At 40.0% G+C, this 22,347-nt stretch overlaps 1 protein-coding gene across 3 annotated transcripts in view; it reads left to right on the top strand.

The window, feature by feature from the left end:
- Positions 1-1,493: 1,493 nt before the first annotated feature.
- Positions 1,494-22,347, top strand: part of SAMD8 (sterile alpha motif domain containing 8) — a 49,506-nt gene continuing 28,652 nt past the window's right edge. The window contains exons 1-2 of one of the 3 annotated variants that reach the window (XM_035715330.2): positions 1,625-1,732; positions 13,342-13,383. Coding sequence is in view for 2 of the 3 variants with exons in the window: in XM_025434372.3 (XP_025290157.1) it covers positions 1,559-1,732 (174 nt within the window). In the remaining variant the exon portion in view is untranslated. Of the gene's footprint in view, positions 1,733-13,341; positions 13,384-22,347 lie in introns of all 3 variants that reach the window. The other 2 variants (XM_025434372.3, XM_025434374.3) reach the window with 2 other exon arrangements.

The following is a 22,347-nucleotide window of genomic DNA, read 5'->3' on the forward strand; positions in this document are numbered from 1 at the left end:
GGCTATCTAGTTCTTTTTTTTTTTTTAATATGTTATTTATTTATTCATGAGAGACAGAGAGAAAGAGGGAAAGAGACAGGCAGAGACAGAAGTAGAGGGAGAAGCAGGCTCCATGCAGGGAGCCCGAAAAGGGACTCAATCCCAGGTCTCCAGGATCACACCCTGAGGCAAAGGGAGATGTTCAACCATTGAGCCATTCAGACGTCCCTAGGCTATTGAGTTGTTAGGACTGAGCTACAATGGAGATCCAGGGTGGAGAGGGGGTGGATGATTCCAACAATGAATGATAAAAAGCTCTGCAGCTCTGGATGAGCCACAAACTGGGTGGGAGCCGTGCCTCTGGATTATGTGGCTGGGACGGAGGAGTTTCCTGCATTGTAGCGTCAGAGAAATGTAGAGAGGAGGCAAGGAAGACCTCATCTCAAGGGTGCCCACGGAGTTTGTGGGGGAAGGCTTGAATAGTGGTTCAATAATGAAAACAGCTGATTTCTCAAAAGAGAAGGCTGAAATGGGCCATTGTCTATCGAAGTGGGGAGAAGGGAAGTGAATGTTGCCCTACTTTCTGAAAAGCCAGAAAACTGTCGAGAGAAACATTTTTGGGGTGGGGAGGGAGATTGCTCTGCTTCTAAGGCCTTTTGTCCCCACAACAGACACCGAGAAAGGTCTTTATCTGACCTGTCAGAGCCAGTTACCGGCACAGGAGGGAAGATGACTTGCCTGCTCTCTGGTACTTTGCAAAGGCCCTGATGGGATGCAAGGTGTACGAGCTGCAGAGGGAAGGCTCCCAGCTGCTCCTGGTCCGGAGTCCAGCTTGAGGGTAAAGGATACACCAGGGAATCCCGTGGGGGAATGTATGGCCTCCTGTCTATCCTGGGACCCGTCTCCACCCCCATCAGAGCCAATGAAGCCTGCTCTGCACTTGATGGGGAAGCAGGTCAAGGAGGGCTTGGAGCCCAGGTCGCAGGTGGTTTTGGATTTGGTTTATGCCAATCCTAGGGCTGGTTGGGGACTTTCCAATAGTGGGAGTGAGAAAAGAGCACAGGTTCCGAAGTACGAATACGGACTCTGGGACGTGTTAACTGCGGTACGTCCGGCAGGTGTCTCGGCCCTCCTGTGTTAGAATACCCTGCAGATGTGGCACAAGGATTAAGTGAGAGAGATGTTCATACAGGATTTGAAGGAAGCACCGTCGGACAGTGGAGGAACAAGGAACGTAACAATGATCGTTGGATGCTGGCTCTTGCAGAGAGGCTGGCTCCCTCCAAAGGAACCGGGCACCGCCTCCCGCCCCCGAGCCTCCCTACCCAGTCCTACGCGCCGCCTCCGCCTGCACCCGCCCCTGTGCGCTCGCTCCCGGGCGGTGGGCCCGGCGCATGCGCTCTCGCGCCGCCTCGCTGCGGCTTTCCTCCGCTCGCGGGTCTCGAATGCGGCGACCCTTCCGGTTTGGGCCCCGCCCCGCCCCGTAGGGCTCCGCCCCTCGGCCGCGCGGCCCCGCCTCCCGAAGCAGTTCCGGTTCGGCTTCGGGCGGCCGCTGGCGCGGCGGAGACCGGCCGAGGCGATGCCCGCGCGCAGCCGCCACCGCCCCCGCCTGCACCCCGGCTCGCCTCCCCGGGCTCCGCCTCCGCCGCTCGAGGCGCTGCACTCCGGCGAGGCCCGGAGGGCCCGGGACTCCGACGGCGGCTCGGACGCCGACTCGGAGGTGGGTCGGGGGAGCCCGGCTGGGACCGCGGAGGTGAGCGGAAGCCGCGCCCGAGGCGAGGGGGAGTTGGGGAGGCGCCCGCCGCCGGGGACGTGTCGGGAGGCAGCGGCGGAGCCGGGCTGCGGAGGGCGGGGACGGCTGAGGCCGCCTGGAGGGTCGGCCCCAGAACGGAGCCTGCGGGAAGCGGGGGCTGTGGGGCCGAGGGCCCGAGGGGGGCGAGCGCGGAGGGACAGGTGGCTCCGAAGGGGCGAGGGCTCGGAGGGTCGGGGGAGCCGGGGAGGGGGCGAGGCCGACCCCGGGGTGCCGCGGGACTGCGGGGCGGGAGGAAGGGATGCTCGGGGATTTGGGGGGGAGGGGGCGGAGCAGCCGGGACCGCGGCCGGCTCGCGCGGTGGCTAGCCGACCGGGGGGGGGGGGGGGGCACGCCGGAGGAGGACTTAGGTGTGATTGGGGGTCGTCCGGCCTACAAAAGAGGGCCAGAAAAAGAGAAATCGGGTCAGAAAAAAGAAAAAGGAGCCCTTGGGGAATCTAACGTCGGGCTTTGGCGTTTTCACAGGTGTCTGCGAAACCACCAGCAGAGATCACGAGGGTAATAGGCTCGGAGTATGGGGTCCTCTCGTTTGTGGACGGTGGATCCTTTTAAGAACCTGGGGTTGGCGTCGAGCACTGATTTGCTGAAACGCCTGGCGGGGCGTGGGGGGGGGGGGGCGGGGGGGGGAGTAGTAAAAAGGAAGGGATGTTCGGGAAAGAGTGAAAGGACTGATTCTGACCATCAAGACGTGGTTTAGTTTTCTCACAGCCACAGAGCGTGGGTTTTTCTCTTTGTATTTTTTCCACCACCACCTCCCTCCCCAGGTTTCCTGGAAATCCCAGGCAAATTTAGATCTTTAACAAAAGATGAACGCGCTATCTTTAAATATGAGACCTTAAAACAAGACCTCGGGCTCTTAGGTTTTACAGGTACTGGGGTATGGACTGGTGCCGCCGCTTTGACAGCTTGACACATATATATTTACTGCAGGTTAAAAACGTGGTTCAGGGCAGGTGTCTGGGTTAAAAGGATTCATACAACTGCGGTTGACCCTTGAGCAACGGGGTTGGAAGCGTGCAGTCCTAATCCCCTATAACTGTTGACTCTCCAGAAACTTAGCTATCAGCCTGTTGACCAAGAGCCTTACCGATAACATAAACCGTTGATTAACGCATTTTTGTGTGTTAACAGTGTATCATATGTTGCATTCTCATAATAAAGTAAGCGAAAGCAAATAAAATGTCAAGGAAGTCATATGGAAGAGAAAATAAATTGACAGGACGGCACTGTAAATACAGTAAGGACTGAAAAAAATCTGCATATAAGTGGACCTGTTCCATTCAAACCCCGTTGCTCAAGGGTCTGCTGTATATGTGAAATCGCCACAGGCTAGGTGTACCACCTCTTTTTCTCACCCATAACTCCAGGACTGAAGCCTCTTGTGAATTGGGGGCGCTTTGGACGAGTTTGCAGGACCAATATGAATGCAATTTTGCATATATTGTGTGAATAATATTTTTAGTAGAGTGATGTAGAAAAATAAGAATAGGGAATGCTTATAGTTGGCAGTAAACAGACCTGGGATAGATGGGTATACAGATGCTTTTTATAGAAGACATAGTGCCGGAACAATAATTGTGCCAGAAAAATGATGACTGGAATACTTAAGTTCACTTTAGTAAAAATAAGTTAATTTCCTTTTGTATTATTGTTAAATAATAACGTGACTTCACGCAGTCTTTAGCTATGTTTGTTAAGATTACTTTTACAATTTTTTGTTTGTATGTTTTGCAAATTTGTTGGCTATTTCAAAACAAACTTTTACTTTTTAAAATATTTATTTATTCATGAGAGACACACAGAGAGAGGCAGAGACACAGGCAGAAGGAGAAGCAGGCTCCCTGCAGGGAGCCTGATGTGGGACTGGATCCCAGGATCCTGGGATCATGCCCTGAGCCAAAGGCAGACCCTCAACCACTGAGCCACCCAGGTGCCCCCAAAACAAACTTTTAATCGAGTGTTTCTTCTCTAAACAGATACCTACTGTTTAATCTTTATGCAGTGAAAATGTACTGACTGCAAAATTGTGTAAATTAGTTTATGTGTATAGACTCTCATATCTTCAGATGCTCGGTGGACTAGTAATTATTTCTTCAAAAGAGAGATGAGTTCTCTTTGCTTTAACTGTTGTCAGAAGATTAACTCTGCTTTCTTTAACTTAATACAAATGATCTTTAGTTGGAAGTTACATAGTATTACTATTGTTTCTGTTTCTGTTTACCCGCACCAGATTGAGATTCTCTAAAGACCTTGTCTTCATACTTAGCTCTGAATAGAAGTCTCAGCCTTTAAAAATTTATGGAATTGAACTGAAATAGAACTCGCTGTTCAGGTTACATCATAATATTACTATGAAATTAAATAAACCATTAAAAGGAGTTGTACGGTTAATGTATTAGCATGCCTAATAGTTAGTTTTGTTTCCCTTTGACAGTTCTCACAGTCACTTAGTTGTAAAGAAAATCAGTTTTATGGTAGAGCAGTTTCCCTGAGAAGAAATGCCAGCATGACCACAATGGCAGCACATGTAGATATACTTAGATAAATCAGTTTTGATTTCAGTAGTACTCTCTCCATTCTCTAAATACTCTAATTCACATTGCACAACTACTTGTAAACATTCTTATTTTGTTAAGCACTGAATCCTCACTGCTTTTTCAAAACTTTGCCATAACTGATTTAGAGACATTTTCATGGCTTTTCTGAGAATTGAAATTTTAACATTGTTTCTGAGAAATTGTATCACAGATGTTCTAATGAATAATATTGTTATTTTATCTTAATAAGAATGGCCATATTGGGCACCTGGGTGGTTCAGTCCGTTAAACATCTGCCTTCGGCTGAGGTCATGATCCCAGGTCCCAGGATTGAATCCCACCTCAGGCTCCCTGCTAAGCAAGGAATTGGCTTCTCCCTCTCCTTCTGCCCCTTCCCCCTGCTTGTTTTTTCTCTCTCTCACTCTATCAAATAAAATCTTTATTATTTTTTTAAGATTTTATTTATTTATTCATGAGAAACAGAGAGCGAGAGAGAGAGGCAGAGACACAGGCAGAGAGAGAAGCAGGCTCTGTGCATGGAGCCTGATTTGGGACTCAATCCTGGGTCTCCAGGATCACACCCTGGGCTGAAGGTGGTGCTAAACTGCTGAGCCACCCAGGCTTCCCTCAAATAAAATCTTAAAAAAAAAAAAAAAATTACCATCTTAATTAGATATTCATTGAAAATTCATACATTCAGGCCTAATGTAATATATGGTGTTAATAGTGTGAATCTAACATGGCCATTAGTCATGACAGTGATTCTTTTTAGATCTTACTGTCTTCTTAGCTTTGAGAAATCATCAAAGCTTTGAGAAGTTATAAAAAAATTGGAGAGCACTGACCAGGCACGTTTGGAGAACAATTCGGTGTTTTTGTGCTGCCTCTTGTCACTGGTTGGTAATTTGTCATATGAGTATGGGATATGGATTTGTGACAGACTTGTGGTGTGAATATTCCTCCCCCATAGGCACAACACCATCGTCACTGGATCTTAAGCCTGACCTTCTAGCTAACTCTAGATTTCATGCCTTCATATTGAAATGTTTTTTATATCACTACACACTGGGTCCTCCCATTATTAGTAAAATCACTTCAATACAGAGTATGACATGAATCTATTTTGGCTCTTGCTTAGGATAGTAGAAAGTAGGAAAACTTGGTTGCAATAGTTTCATCACAGTGTTTCACCACAGAATAGTTTTTTGACATATGTACCTCAAAAGAGTGTTGTGAAGTCAGTGACCTATATTTATATTTGTCTGAAATTTTTATTGTGGGTATAGTTTTTTTTTTTTTTTTTTTAAGACTTTATTTATTCATGAGAGAGAGAGAGAGGCAGAAGGAGAAGCAGGCTCCATGCAGGGAGCCCCATATGGGACTCGATCCTCAAGAGAGGCAGTAATGTATTAACTTGACCCTTTGTTCTCCTGACAGGTAAGAGATTCTAGGAGAAGATGAGAACCATGAATTCTAGTTTTGGGTCTTCTTGTAAATTAAACTGTATCACTGAGTTATTGAAAATGCTTTCAAATTGGTTTTAGTTTGGAACTTTGAGACTAAATTAAATCAATGTCAGTTTCATAAATATTGTCATGAAAGTCAAAAATTGCCAAAATCATAGATTAAATTTCGGGTCCAAGTCCAGCATATTTTTACAGTAATGTGATGTATTTTGAAATCTTGAGCCAGTTTCTCATTTTCCATTATGTTGATTTGATTTGGAGGTGTAGCATATTTAAAAATAAAAAGATTTTACTAATAAGTATGTCAAATCACTAACCTTTCTCAATATCATTTTAGTGGTTAGAATAAGAATTAATTTTATATGCTTTATTAATTTTATATGCTTCTTTGCTGGTGCCCTATTTTTTTTATTATTATTATTGGCATGGAGCCAGAACAAGAATCCTTCATTAAACTTAACTGCTAAATTTTCATCATTTCACCATTTTCATCAAAAGGAAAAGCTTTTACTGTAACTGAGTTTTAAGTGGACAGTGTTATCTATTAGATGCTTACTCATTGAGCTCAGATGGTTCTTTTTTTTTTAATTTTTTTTAAATTTATTTATGATAGTCACAGAGAGAGAGAGAGAGAGGCAGAGACACAGGCAGAGGGAGAAGCAGGCTCCATGCACCGGGAGCCCGACGTGGGATTCGATCCCGGGTCTCCAGGATCGCGCCCTGGGCCAAAGGCAGGCGCCAAACCACTGTGCCACCCAGGGATCCCAGCTCAGATGGTTCTGAATGTGGTATAGAATTAGGTGCAACCTGCTAGTGGAAGTCTTAAAGGCAAATTTGGAGCAGCAAAAAATATCTAAGAACTGAAGTACAGCCTTTCTTCAAATGTGCTGCCCCAAACTCTTACTGTTTAGAAGTAGAACATAACTAAACAGTGGAGAATCACTATTGGAGTTTCAAAAATAGATGGTAGAAATTGGTTCAGGGTCTTTGTAACTGTAATTATAGATTTCATAGATTCTACAGAAGATTTCATTGTTTCTTGGAAACAATGCTCTAATTATTAAGAAAAGTAAAATAGTTTTTGATAAACATAAAGAGAAAATAATAGTGTAGTTTTGTGTTTGCTCCTTGGAAAGATTTTAATTTAGGATTAAAAAAAATAAAGGGCAGCCCCGGTGGCACAGCGGTTTAGCGCCACCTGCAGCCCAGGGCGTGATCCTGGAGACCCCGGATCGAGTCTCATGTCAGGCTCTCTGCATGGAGCCTGCTTCTCCCTCTGCCTGTGACTCTGCTTCTTTCTCTCTCTCTCTCTGCATCTCTATGAATAAGTAAATAAAATCTTTTAAAAATATATAAATAAATAAAAAAAATAAAAATGAGGGCAGCCTCGGTGGCACAGCGGTTTAGCGCCACCTGCAGCCCGGGGTTTGATCCTGGGGACCCTGGATCAAGTACCATGTCAGGATCCCTGCATGGAGCCTACTTCTCCCTGTGCCTCTGCCTCTCTCTCTCTTTCTCTCTCTGTGTCTCTATGAATAAATAAATAAAATCTTTTTAAAAATTAAAAAAAAAATGAGATTAGGAAAAACAGCTGCGTAGTCTTGAATACTACAGACTACAGAGCTAAAAGCCCAAAGTAAACTTTGTCCTCTGCATTATAGTTTAGGCTTTTTACTTTGATGAAAATTAAATTTTATGCCCTGGTTTATGGATCTACAAACGGGTATAATTTGTCTCTATTGTGTGCATGATAAGTAAGCTTTATTGGTGAAATTAGACTTAAGCTTATTTTAGTGTGAGCTCAACTATAATGTATGATTGCCTTAAGGGGAATTTATTAACATTAACTTTATATAATAATAAAAAATCTATTCCCTCTTTTTTTCCTCTTGGGATATGCATATTATATTTTAGGGGTTTTTTTTTCTTCTTTTTCTTCTTTTTAAAGATTTATTTAGGGGCAGCCTGGGTGGCTCAGCAGTTTAGCGCCGCCTTCACCACACGGTGTGGCCCTGGAGACCCAGGATCAAGTCCCATGTCAGTCTCCCTGTATGGAGCCTGCTTCTCCCTCTGCCTGTGTCTCTGCCTCTCTCTCTGTCTCTCATGAATAAATATATAAATCTTTTTTTAAAAACGATCAGAGGGAGAATCTATGCAGGGAGCCTGATGTGGGACTCGAATCCCAGACTGTGGGATCACACCCTGAGCCTAAGGCAGATGCTCAATTGCTGAGCCACCCAGGTGTCCCATATTTTAAATTTTATACATCACTTGGAAATTATAATTTTTAAAAATTTTACTGTAGGGGTGCCTGGGTCGCTCAGTCGGTTGGGCTACTGACTTTAGCTTAGGTCATGATTTCAGGGTCCTGGAATAGGGCTCTGCATTGGGCTGCATGCTCACAGTGAGGAGTCTGCTTGTCCCTCTGCCCCTTTTCCTACTTGTGCTCTTTTCCCTCCCCCCCTCTCTCTCTCTCTCAAATAAATAAATAAAAATCTTTAATAAATAAATAAAAATTTTAACAGCATACCAAATCAGTAATAACTTTCAAAAATAGCACAAATGAATCAAGTTTCATCACTTGTTCTAAATTCCTTAAGAGACATTTTATTTTATTTTATTTTATTTTTTATTTTTTATTTTTTATTTTTTTATTTTTTTATTTATTCATGGTAGTCACACAGAGAGAGAAAGAGAGGCAGAGACAGGCAGAGGGAGAAGCAGGCTCCATGCACCGGGAGCCCGACGTGGGATTCGATCCCGGGTCTCCAGGATCGCGCCCTGGGCCAAAGGCAGGCGCCAAACCACTGCGCCACCCAGGGATCCCAAGAGACATTTTAATGTATAGTTTTTAAAGAAGACAATTACTTCCGGCTATACTTGTATTTTAGAGTATACACAATCAAGTGAAACTGCCAGAAAAATCCAGCATATTTAAATCACTGTCACTATATGAACCTAGAACTGGTTCTATGAAATGTATGAAAGTAAAATTTTCATTTTAGTGATATATCTTTTGTGAGTTTTTTAGGTTTTTTTTTTTTAAGACTTTTTTGTTTATTTTAGAGAAAGCAGGTGCACATGCACACGGGGAGAGGGGCAAAAAGAGAGGGAGAGTATCTCAAGCTGACTCCCTACTGAGCACTGAGCCTGTGAGGGGCTTGATCCCACAACCCTGAGGTCACAATAGCAGCCAAAACCCAAGAGTTGGATGCTTGACTGACTGAGCCACCCAGGTGCCCCTGTTGATATATCTTTTGTATTCTAAAGATTGCATAAAGATAAATTAGAAACCATTTTGGTCTCTTATGTGTTTGCATAATTAAAACCAGCAAGATAATTTGTTACTAGTACCTGTCACTTTAGAATCCTGATTTCCCCAATTTCTTCCCAAATTGTTAGAGTCCATTTTTTTTTTTAAGATTTTATTTTTAAGTAATCTCTACACCCAACATGGGGCTCAAGCCTCCAACCCTAAGATTAAGAGTCACATGCTCCACTGACCGAACCAGCCAGGCACCCCTAGAACTACTTGTAGAATCAACAATCATCAATTGTATCAACCTGTAATGTATTTTTTTTAATGTTGGTATGTTCCTTTTGAAGTATTTTTATTTAGTTAAGCTTGATATTAAATGAGTCTTTTTATGAGGAACTCCTTTTGACTTGAATTCTACTCTGATTTGGAATCACTTGTTATTTTGTTTTCTGGTTTATGTTATTTGATTACATTGTTGCTTTCCTGAAAGGTAATTCCACTTGAGCAAAACCTTTATAAGATTTTACAGTTGTTTTCAAATACTCATAATTCATATTAACAAAGATTTCAAGAGTTAAGAGTGGGTTTAACTATTAATTGATAGATGACTATCCTAATGATTTAATTTCAGGCCTAGGGCAACACTAGCAGAAAGAGGAGTTGATGATGATAGCAATAGTAGCTTACATTTACTGAGCAGTTTGTAATTGCCAAGCATTATTACAAATGCATTACATGTATTATTCCACGTAATCTCCATAGACAATAAGCCTGTGGAGTAAGAACTAGTGTTCTCTTCATTTTGCAGATAAAAATAATGAGGCCCAGGAAGGTTAAGTAACTAATGCAAGGTCACATAGCTGTGAGTGCTAAGTCCACAATTTGAATCTAGGCAGTTTGATTCCAGAGCCAGCATTCTTAACTGCTATGCTTTCTGGGTTTATTTTTATTTTTATTATATATATTTTTTTAATTTTTATTTATTTATGATAGAGAGAGAGAGAGAGGCAGAGACACAGGCAGAGGGAGAAGCAGGCTCCAAGCACCGGGAGCCTGACGTGGGATTCTATCCCGGGTCACCAGGATCGCGCCCTGGGCCAAAGACAGGCGCCAAACCGCTGCGCCACCCAGGGATCCCGCTTTATGGGTTTAATATCAAATTCTGTTGCAGAATAACTGTCTGAAATTTATTTCTCTCTCAAGCCTTTGTTTCTTTAGCTGTCAGTTGAGGAATTCTGCTACAGCTTTCAGGTCACTCCCAATCCTACCATTTTAAGAATTCTGTCATCCTGATTTACAAAACATTATGTATTTAATATTTCTGATTAGTTTCTGTTTGTAATCTTTTGGTCTCTTACAGTATAAAGGTTAGGTCACACTGTTAATGGATGATAGGGCTGGATCTATAATCAGATGTTCTTTTGGACTTCTCGGTCTTGTTAGTTGCCTCACTATTATCTTTTATTTAGTGTGTATATGCATACAGGGTTAATAGTTGAATTTAGTTGATTTTCTTAATCTTCTATTCACATTTGTGTGATGTGCTTTAAGTAGTAAGAAATATTGTTTTCAGGGGGATCCCTGGGTGGCTCAGCGGTTGGGCGCCTGCCTTTGGCCCAGGGCGCGATCCTGGAGTCCTGGGATCAAGTCCCTCATCGGGCTCTCACTGTGGAGCCTGCTTCTCCCTCTGCCTGTGTGTCTCTGCCTGTGTCTCTGTCTCTCTCTGTGTCTATCATGAATAAATAAGTAAATCTTAAAAAAAGAGAAAAAAGAAAGAAAGAAATATTGAAGAAGTATTGTTTTCATTTTCTTAAAAGAATCTTTTCCCTTTGAATATCAAGTATTTCATACTTATTGTATAAAATTTAGAAATTTTAGAAATATTTAAGGTAGAGAGTGAAAGAGTTCACTGGAGTAGTAGCTATTAATAGTTTGATGTTTTACTTAAAGATGTATACATGGGCTACATATACTATTTTTTAGGACATTTTGCTCCTTTAAAGATTTTTTTAAACTTTAATTTTGAAATAATTAGATTCACAAGAAGTTGTATAGATTGTACAGAGAGATCCCATTTACCTTTCACTCAGGTTGCCTCACTAGTTATATTTTACATAGTTACAGTACAGTATCGAGACCAGGAATTGGTTCAAAACTGCATATATAGTTGTGTATCATTTTATTATGAGTAGGTTTATTTAAACATTGCACCAATCCAAATACAGAGGGGCACCTGGCTAGCTCAGTTGGAAGAGCATGTGACTCTTGATTTCAGGGCTGTGAGTTCAAGCCCCACATTGGATTTAGAGATTTTTTTTTGCCTAAAAACATGTTTAAAACACATAGAATTATTCCATCACAATAAAGATCTCCCTTGGGGTAACCTCCACACCCCTGACACACTCTTTCTAACTTCTGGCAACCTCTAATCTGTTTTCTACCTGCATAATTTTATTATTTTGAGGATATTATAAAGGGGGTCATATTGTATGTGACCATTTGAAATGGACTTTTTTCACTTAGCACAATGCCCTTGAGACCCGTTGACTGTGTGTATATCCATAGTTTATTAATTTTTATTGCTGAGTAGTATTCCATGGTATGGATGTACCACAGTTTAACTGTTCACATGTTTTGAGATATTTTATTTTTATGCACGTTTTGGCTATGACAAGTAATGAAGCTAAGGGGAGGCCTGGGTGGCTCAGTTGGTTAAGCATCTGCCTTTGGCTCAGGTCATGACCTCTGGGTCCTGGGATCGAGACCCACATTAGGCTCCCTGCTCAGCGGAGAGTCTGCTTCTCCCTCTGCCCCTCCTGCTGCTCATCTCTCTCTTTCTCCTCTCTCTCAAATAAATAAATAGAATCTTTTTTTTTTTTTTTAAAGGTAATGAAAAGTAAAAAGTAATGAAGCTAGGGACATTTATATACAGGTTTTTGTGTGAACCTTAGCTTTCATTTCTTTGGGATAAATGCCCAGGAGTACAGTTGCTAAGTTGTATGATAAATGTATGCTCTGTCTTTAAAGAAATTGCCAAACTATCATCCAGCATGGCTGTACAACTTTACTTTTCCCGAGCAGTATGGGAGAGGTCTAGTTTCTCTGCATCCTTGACAACATTCCATATTGGCACAATTTATTTTAGCTGTTCAACAGGTGTTTATCAGTACTTCACCGTGGTCTTAATTTGCATTTCCCTAGCAGCTAGTGATGGTGAACATCTTTTCATGTGCTTCTCTGCCATTCATCTATCCTCTTTTTTTTTTTTTTTTAAGATTTTATTTATTTATTCATGAGAGACACAGGCAGAGAGAGAAGCAGCTCCACACAGAGGGCCCAATGTGGGAATAGATCCCAGGACTCCAGGACCACTTCCTGGGCCGAAGGCAGGCACCAAACCACTGAACCATCCAGGGATCCCCATCTATACTCTTTGATGACAAACCATTCATGTCTTTTGCCCATTTTTTCACTGGATTTTTTTTTTTTAACTGTTGAATTTTGGCAATTTTTTATATGTTCTAGATATGAGGCCTTTCTCAGGTATGTGGTTCATCCAGGGAGTAATAGGAAAAAGTATTTCTACTCCATCTTTCCACAAACAGAAGTCCACATATACTGTTTTTAAAAATGTATTTGTCAGAAAGAGTGCAATCACTGCCATTTTTTCATCTGCTGTGGTATTTCCTTCATCTCTTATCTGTTTTTTAGAAGCCGTTTCCTTCCTTCATTCTGTTAAATAGTTTTATGCTAGCTTCAATCTTCACAGTGTGTTTTACATTTTTCTGACAGTTACTCTCTTTAAAGCACACTCATGATGTCATCTTGTTCAAAAATCTCTAGTGGCTCCCCATTGTAGAATGTCCTGAACTTGACAATTAAAGATTTTCATGATCTAGCCCCAATTTATATTTTCAGCTTAATATCTCAATACTCCCTTATGCCCTATTGACACTAATGGTTCTCCATTGTTTTCTGTCTTTGTACCTTCACTCATGCAGTTTTCCTCTACTAGTGTACTTTTATTTCTCCATCTCTATCCACAGTTTCAGCTCTCCTTAAAGGCTCAGCTCAGATGTCACTTCCAAGAACTCTTCTGAGCTCACTAAATGGAAATAACTTCTCTTTTCCAACTCCTTTAACTTTTCTAATTTTTAAAACATGTTTCATAAGTAAACTATTTTGTTTGTATTGTTTTATGAATTAAATGAGCTAGTGTTTATAAAGAACTACAGCTGTAATTCATTTCACCTTTTGAAAAAAAATGACTTTCTTTAATATCCCTTTTAGATTAAAATCAGCGAGGGCAGGATCTGTTTCAGATTCATCTAGGTAAGTGCCACTTGCCTAGTGCAATACCCTGCACATGGTATGTGCACAATAAATATTTAATAGGTGAACAAACACAACATGAGGGCATTTTAATACTGTCTGTATCCCCAGTGCCTTATTACCTGACATCTGTATATAGCAGACAGTAAATGTTTGAGACTGAACAGTAGTGTAAAATTTGTGATGCAAAAGCTTTCATCATTAGGCAGTCTCATTTATGTAATCTTTATGTAACTGAAGACCTTTGATAAATTCCTCTGCTGAAAACTAGAAAATGTTTAGTATTTATGAGATTCAATCCCTATAGAATTACAAGAGCCTTCAGCTTACATGAGATGGTTTGGTGTAGTAAGAACATGGACTTTGAAATGAGATTGCCTGGGTTGAAAACTTGTCTGTACTAATTACTGGTACACATTTATCTTGGTAAGTTATTTAATCCATCTGTCTCAGTTATCTCATCTGTAAAATGAGGAAGATACTAATTCCTACTTTATATGGTTGTGAGAATTTGAGCATACAAGTAAAACACTTAGAACACTTCCTGGCACTGCTTAAATGTCTTAAGATGTTAGCTAATCTAGCTATTGCCTCTTGTTACTTCCTGAAAATGCACTGAACACAGTTCAGAATTTAGAGTGTGTGAGTTGGGATATAAAGATTACTTAAAAATAAAATCTTAATAAAAGATGAAACAGGTTCAGCCAGGCAGAGTCCCTAAAGCAACTAGGCAAAGATCAAGCAGGAATTATTATTGCTATTATTATTAATGTTATTATTATTAAGTGAAATCACCCTGGATGGTGTCTGACATATAATAGATGTTCATAAATGTTAGTTTCCTTCTATTAGCTCACTCTTTCCTACCTCATTTTACAGATAAGGTATCTAGATGCAAAAAAGTTTAGACTGTTTTAAGTCATCTACAGAGTTAATATTATTGAAACTAAGCTCCAAGAATTTTGACAACCAATTCACTGCTCTTCACCATATCATACTGTTTTTCCTTAAAGTTAAAGGATGGGTTAAAAATAAAGCTCTTAAATCCTGCCAGGGTTTAAATTTAAAAATGTTTATTATAGATTTTTTTTTTTTACCATTCTTAATATATTTTGAAGACTTATTTCCTTATTCTAGTTATCAGAAACATAAATTGTGGATAAATTTGATCGGTTATTTAAAATAATAAAAATTCTCAGGGTGTCTGGGTGGTTCAGTGGTTAAGCATCTGATTCTTAATTTCCATTCAGGTCATGATCTAATGGGCTCTCTGCTCAGCTGGGAGTTTGCTTAAAGATTCTCTCCCTCTGCCCCTCTTCCACTTGTTCTTTTTCTCTCTTTCTCTCTCTCAAATAAATAAGTCTTTTAAAAAATAAAAATTCTCTGTTTTCTGGGTATTAGTTTTCAGTATTATAAACAGACTCTAAAGAAATATTTTTAATGTGAAATAACTGCAATTTTTCTTAATATTGTGAGCAGTCATCCCTAGAATGTGATACTTTACTGTTTTATGTATATGTTTCACTGTTTCATTCAGGTGTATCATGTAGATTATAAGAGAGACAGCTACTCAACACAAAATCAACACATAATGGATGAAATAAGATGTCTATGAAAGGACTTGAAAGATTAAATGTAAAAAAAAAAAAAGAAAAGAAAAGAAAGAAAATAGATTAAATGTTAGCCAAACCAGAAATAGAAGAACAAGCAGAATTAGACTGGATGGTCTAACACCATGCTTCAGAATCAGTTGAGAGGCTTTTTAAAAATGCAGATGTCAAACTTCTATCCAGGCAGGGATTGTGATCCAGTTGTCTTGGAGTGGGCATGGGCAGTGAAACAGGCATGTTTTTAAACTTCATGTTATTCTAATATGTAGCCAAGTTGAAAAGCATTGTATATATAAATTCCTTGGAGCATAGGCAAAGGAGAAGTCAAAGGCTTTTTTTATATCCCTCTTTGTGCAGGAGATAGAGAAACTGGGAGATAGGAACAACTTTTTCTAGACAGATACTCTTTGAGGCACAGACATTTTACATTAAGTCTCAAAAGAATCTGGATTAAATTTTGCTTAAAATCATCTGCTTTTCTTTGCTTGATTGCTTATTCTATAAGTAACATTCTGATTATTAAATTAGCTTAATTAAATTAGCTCTCTCTCTCTCTCTCTGTGTGTGTCTCTCATGAATAAAAATAAATATCAGTCAATCAATCAGCTTCCTAAGACTTCAAAGTTTTGAAAGAGTCTGCCTGGAACAAGATTCTTGAGTATTCCTTCTAGACACTGAAGTAGCATTCTAGTTTATCTATCAGTACCTTCTAGATTGCTGTTAGTCTCCCTTGGTTTGATCAACTCTGGGGTAATGACAAGATCAAGTTTTGAATCTTTGAGGCTGGTTACCAGATCCTGATTCCTTATGAATTTATCAAATTAGTAACCAGGGGTTATCTCTTGGCATTTAGACATTCTGAATTTGTTGATGTAAAACTGTCTGAAGGCCTGAAGAATTAAGATCTTATTTTTAAGCAACCTCTACACCAAACATGGGGCTCAAATTCACAACTCCAAGATCAAGAGTCACATCCTCCACTGACTGAGCCAGCCAGGCACCCCAAGAGTATACTCTTAATGAAATAACTAGTGTAAAGGGAGAGGTTTTTGTTTTGTTTCTAATAATCCTGTTTAAAGGGCATTGGGGCATTAGGTTATTATTTTGATTGCTACTTCATTTTTTGCACATTTATTTATTAAAAATTTTATTAAAGAGAGAGAAAGTATGAGCAGGGGGAGGGGTAAAGGGAGAGAGAGAGAGAGAGAAGCAGGCTCCCTGCTAGTGACAGAGAGCATGAGCTGTATCTCCCCTTTCTTTAATTTGTAGTGTGCCATTTGTCTACTTTATTCCACGCTCCCACCCCACCATGGGTAGTCTGGTGCAACTGGGCCCACACCCCCTTCATTTTCCCCATGCTCCTGGGAGACCTGAGGCTGGCCGGAAGCCATAGGACACTTGTCTACTTTCTTATTCTTTTTTTTTTTTTTAATTTTTTTTATTTTTATTTATTTATGATAGTCACAGAGAGAGAGAGAGAGAGAGAGGCAGAGACATGGGCAGATGGAGAAGCAGGCTCCATGCACCGGGAGCCCGACGTGGGATTCGATCCCGGGTCTCCAGGATCGTGCCCTGGGCCAAAGGCAGGCGCTAAACCGCTGCGCCACCCAGGGATCCTACTTTCTTATTCTTGATAGAGTTGAACCTACTTAATAGATGAAATGGCCAGATGAGAGCCTTTGTTGTGTTTATATTATTAACAGGACATTTTATTGTTTAGTCTTTTTCCACTGGCACAATGTGCTTGATTGAGAGATAAATCATACAGCTTACTGAAATAAAACGTGTCATTCATTCCAAAGATAATGCAAGATTATATGCATATAATGAAAAGAGCAGATGAAACCATATCCTGCTTAATTAGTTTCCCAGGACATTGAAGGAAATAGCATAAATTTACTTGCCTTACCTAGAATTGAACTAAAATGTGGAACTTATGAGAGAGGTTGAAACCTTGGGTACTTCACTTGCTTTGAAGGATGATAACTTGGAAGACTGAAGGGCCCATACTGGTATATTCAGTTAGGGTTCAGTTGCAAGAGATAGAAACTCCTAGGCTCTGGGCTGGGTTGCTAGGAATGACTTCTATAATAAGATTTGAAATGGTGTGCCAAAAGTGCTACCTTTGCCATAATCAGCAAAGGTTTAGAATTAGGAGGCCAGCTTGGAACTGTTAGTTTTAAGAACATACCACTTCACCAACAACAAAAACAGACAACTCAATTCAAAAATGGGCAAAGGACTTGGATAGACATTTCTCTAAAGAAGATTACAGATGTTTAGTAAGCACATAAAAAGATGCTCAACATCACTAATCATTATGGAAATCAAATAAAAACCGTAATGAGATATCCCTTTATATCCATTAGGATGACTGTTGTTAGAAAAGAAACAAAATAGCAAGTGTTGGTGAGAATATAGAAAATTGGAATACTTGTACATTGCTGGTAGAAATGTAAAATGATACAGATTCTTTGAAAAATGGTATGGTGATTTCTGAAAAAAGTAAGCAGAATTACCAAATGACCCGGCAGTTCTACTTCTGGGTATATACCTAAAAGAAGCAAAACAGGACTTGAGCAGGTATTTGTACTCTCATGTTTATAGAACCATTATTTGCAGTAGCCAAAAGTTGAAAGCAACCCATGTCTATTGAAGAATGCATGGATAAAGAACATGTGATCTATGCATACAATGAAATACTATTCAACCTCAAAAAGGAAGGAAATTCTGTCACATGCTACAACATGGGAATCTTGAAGACATTATGCTAAGGAAAAAAAGCAGACAAAAAGACAAATATGTATGATTCCACTTATATGAGGTACCTAGTATAATCAGATTTATAGAGACAGAAAGTAGGCTTGTGGTTGTTGCAGGGTGAGGAAAGAGGAGATAATGGGTTATTTAATGGATACAAAATTTTCATTTAGGATGATGAAAAAGTTCTGGAAGTGGATGGTGGTGATGGTTGTGCATCCATGTGAATGTACGTAGCAAACACAAAACAAAGAACATAGCATCATATCTGATGCAGGTGTTGGAAAGCCAGTATTGCTGCTCCACAACTAAAGCTGCTTCCTTACACCCAATAGTTAATGAAAACTGGAGAATTATGTGCACACACACACAAAACCAATATTTACACGGTCTGTCTTGTAAATAGCCAAAACTTTAAGGAAAATGACTCCTACTTTCTGCCTTCTGTATCTAATGTCAGAGCTTCTACTCACGTTTAGAACACTAGTTGCAAGGGATTCTGGGGAATAATTTTTAGCTTTTCAACCTCTGTAGTAGCAGAAAACAACGAGAAGGAAATTGGAAAAGATACTGAGCGGCAAATTCATCATATTTGTCACGGATATTGAGTCACTGGTGATTCACAGAAGGTAATGTTCCTTTTAGTTAAATTGTTCTCAGTGGTGGCCAGATTGTCCTGCAGCTGGTGATACAGAGGTAGGGTGGAGCACAACAGATAGCTTCAACAAGGAGGAGTCGGGGAAGAAGTTTATTGATATTCATTATCTCCTTTTGCTATTTTGGACTGGTTGTACTCAGTTTGTCAGAACTAACATACGTATTTTAATTTTAATATAGTAGAACATACCTGGTTTATTTATATTTTTGCGAAGAGACTTGGGTCACTCTAATGGAATGCATTAAAGGCATATTAATAAAAGAATAGCTACACTACTGTTAAGAAAAATACCAGATTTAAAGTTCTTATGATGAGCTTTTTTCATTTTTTTTAAAGATTTATTTATTCATTCATGAGAGACACAGAGAGAGAGGCAGAGACACAGACAGAGAGTGGAGCAGGCTCCATGCCGGGAGCCCGATACGAGACTCAATCCTGGATCCCAGGATCACAACCTAAGCCAAAGGCAAGCGCCCAACCACTGAGCTATCCAGGCGTCCCTCATTTTATTAAGTATGGCGATAAGGTCATTATAGAAAATGCACTAAGCCCTTTTGCTCTCAGGCTGGTGAAATTTCTAATTAGTACAAACTAAATTCAGAGAGAAAAGAAATAAACATGCTAATAAATAAAAGAGTTGGGCTGAAAATTACTTTTTTTTAATAGGTTTCAAAAATTTCTAACCAGAGCCACCCGTAAGATAGCTTTTGTTCCACTCTGTACAGAACAGTCAGCTCCTTTTGTTTATCTGTCATCTAGGACTTGGAACTGTTTGACTAATGCTTATTGATAGTGAGATTCTGCAGGAGTGGACTATTTATTCTCTCCGTGCCTTGATGATAAAGCACTTTGATAATTAATTTCTTAATAGCTCATGATTTCAGAATAAACTTTAAAGTTTTATCTCAAATTGAAATGTTTCCTTTATACATACTAATTACATTTTAGATAAGTACAAGCTTTGCACGCAGTGCTTTTTAATGTGAATCAAGCTTTAATGACATTAGTATGTGAACGCTTAGATTTTTTTTAACACTTCAGATTTTTTTTTTTTTTTAATTTAAAATAGTCACAGAGAGAGAGAGAGAGAGAGGCAGAGACATAGGCAGAGGGAGAAGCAGGCTCCATGCACCGGGAGCCCGATGTGGGATTCGATCCCAGGTCTCCAGAATCGCACCCTGGGCCAAAGGCAGGCGCCAAACCGCTGCGCCACCCAGGGATCCCAACACTTCAGATTTTTTGATAACAGTTATTCCACTCCTAGAAATTTAATGTAAGACTCAGCAGTCCTGTTTGTAATAGTAATAAAATTGTGAACAATTGCCAACAATGGAGAGATGGACAAACTATTGTATAGCCATAGAATGAAATGTCCTTTTCAAAAGATAATTTAATAACATTAGATAGAATTTTTATAATAATGCTAAGTAAAATGAAGCAGAATTATTTGTGGTATGATTTCTCTTTATAGGAAATTCTGTGTGAAAGAGATCTATAACAAATCATAAATAATACTTCTCAAAGGTAATTTTAAAGTTTTATTTATTTATTTATTTATTTGAGACGGAGAGAGAGAGAAATAGGCAGAGGAAGAAGCAGGCTCCATGCAGGGAGCCTGACGTGGGACTCGATCTGGCGTCTCCAGGATCATGCCCTGGGCTGAAGGCGGCGCTAAACCACTAAGCCACTGGGGCTGCCCTAAAGTTACATTTTAAATGTTCTTTAATGGGGATGCCTGGGTGGCTCAGCGGTTGAGTGTCTGCCTTTAGCTCAGAGCGTGATCCCAGTTCGGGGATCGAGTCCCACATTGGGCTCCCTGTGGGGAGCCTGGTTCTCCCTCTGCCTATGTCATTGCCTCTCTTTGTGTCTCTCATGAAAAAATAAATAAAATCTTAAAAGAAATAAAAAAAAAAGTTTTTCAATGAATATATATTGCTTTTATGTATTTTCTTTTTGTATTATAGAACTACATTGCTATAAAAGATTCAAACAGTGCAGAAATTTGCAGACTAAAAACCATAAAAGGCCTTCAGTCTCCTGCCTAGACAAATGAAGTACAGTTTATCAACTTATTCTTTTATAGTATCATAGCTAAGAAATCTTGACCTAACCTAAGATCAGAAAGATTTTCTCTTATGTTTTCTTCTAGATGTTTTCTAATGTTGGATTTTTAGATTTGGTTTATAGATCCATTTAGGGTTACTTTTTATATGTGGTGAGAGATATGGATTGATTTTTCTTGCATATGGATATCCATTTTTTCCAATACTATTTGATGAAGACTACCCTTCATTGTCTTTGTACATTTGTAGGAAATTAGTTATCTTTTTATGTAAGTCTGTTTCCAAATTCCCCATTCTTTTCCATTTGTTTATCTTTTTGCCACTACCACTTTGTCTTGATTTAGGGTAGTATGATAGACAAAATTTTAAAATGACCTCCAATGACTGTTGTATAATAATGAACGGGACCTGTAAACTGATGGGCTATCAGTGCTGTAATTAGATTATGTTATATAACACAGTTGACTAAGAAACAGAGATTATTCTTGGTGGACCTGACTTCATCAGGCCAGCCCTTAAGAAGGAATATGTTTTTCCTGGAGAGATTCCAGGCACAAGGGGAATTCAACATAGGAGAAGCTACTGGTTATCAGAATAAGAAGAGGCCATGTACAAGAAATGTGGATGGCCACTAAGTTTAAGGTAATTTACTACATAGCAGTAGAAAATAATGTATGGTAATTCCTATTTACAGGTCCCTTATTTATTGTATGGTAATTCCTATTTACAGGTCCCTTCCCTTAGCAAATTACCCCAAGTTGAATGACTGCTGCTTTAGGATTAATTTTGCCCCACTACTGTAGCAAGATTTTCCTGTGCACTTTACGCCAATGCCCCATGAATTGTGAGATTTTTTTTTTTTTTTCAGTCTTTGGGGTAGAAACTTTTATTGGTCTTGTATATATACTGGGTGGTTCTTTTTTTCTGTCCTGTTTTGTTTCCTCATGTATATGTGATCAGTATTCAGCTGCATATTCAAGGGAGAGTCTCTGCAGATCTCTCGGGTTTTGTCTTAGTCCTTTTGGCTTATTATAACAAAAATACTGTAGACTGAGTGGCTTAAACAAAATACGCTTATTTCTCACAGTTCTGGAGGCTGTAGTGTCCAAGATCAAAGCCCAGTAGATTTGGTGTCTGGTGAGGACCTGCCTCCTTCTTCGTAGTCATATTCTAGCTATGTCTTTAGATGGTGGAAGGGTGATAAAACTCCCTAGGATATCTCTCATAAGGGAACTAAACCCCCATTTATGGGAGTTCTGCCCTCATGACTTGATCACCTCCTACTTGTAGCCTAGGATTTCAACATTCGAATTTTAAGGAGACACAAACATTCAGTCCATAACTAGTTCTGTGCATCTTTCTCCTCTCCAGTATTCTATTTCATGAACACTAGCCACCTGGATCTCCCCAGACTCTCAGCTCCATCTTCTCAACTCAGCACGTCTGCCAGGCCTCACCCATTTTGTGTCTTGTGCCACGCATGACTTGGAAACTCTCAAGGCAGTAAGCTGGGGCAATAGAGTTCACTTTGTTTCCCGTCTCTTAGCAATCTTTTTTGTCCAGTGCCCAATGTCTTTTTTTTTTTTTTTTTTTTTTTTAAGATTTATTTATGATAAATAGAGAGGCAGAGACACAGGAGGAGGGAGAAGCAGGCTCCATGCCAGGAGCCTGACGTGGGACTTGATCCCAGGACTCCAGGATCGCGCCCTGGGCCAAAGGCAGGTGCTAAACCGCTGAGCCACCCAGGGATCCCCCCAGTGCCGAATGTCTTGAAGCTGGTGTTTCTCCCACCATATATTTTGTTTATTATTTAGTTATTTGAGGCTGAAGGGTAATTTTGTCCCTCTTATATCTTGAACAGAAAGAGTCCCTT

This window comes from Canis lupus, chromosome 4 (assembly GCF_003254725.2).
Source record: "Canis lupus dingo isolate Sandy chromosome 4, ASM325472v2, whole genome shotgun sequence".
NCBI lineage: Eukaryota > Metazoa > Chordata > Mammalia > Carnivora > Canidae > Canis > Canis lupus.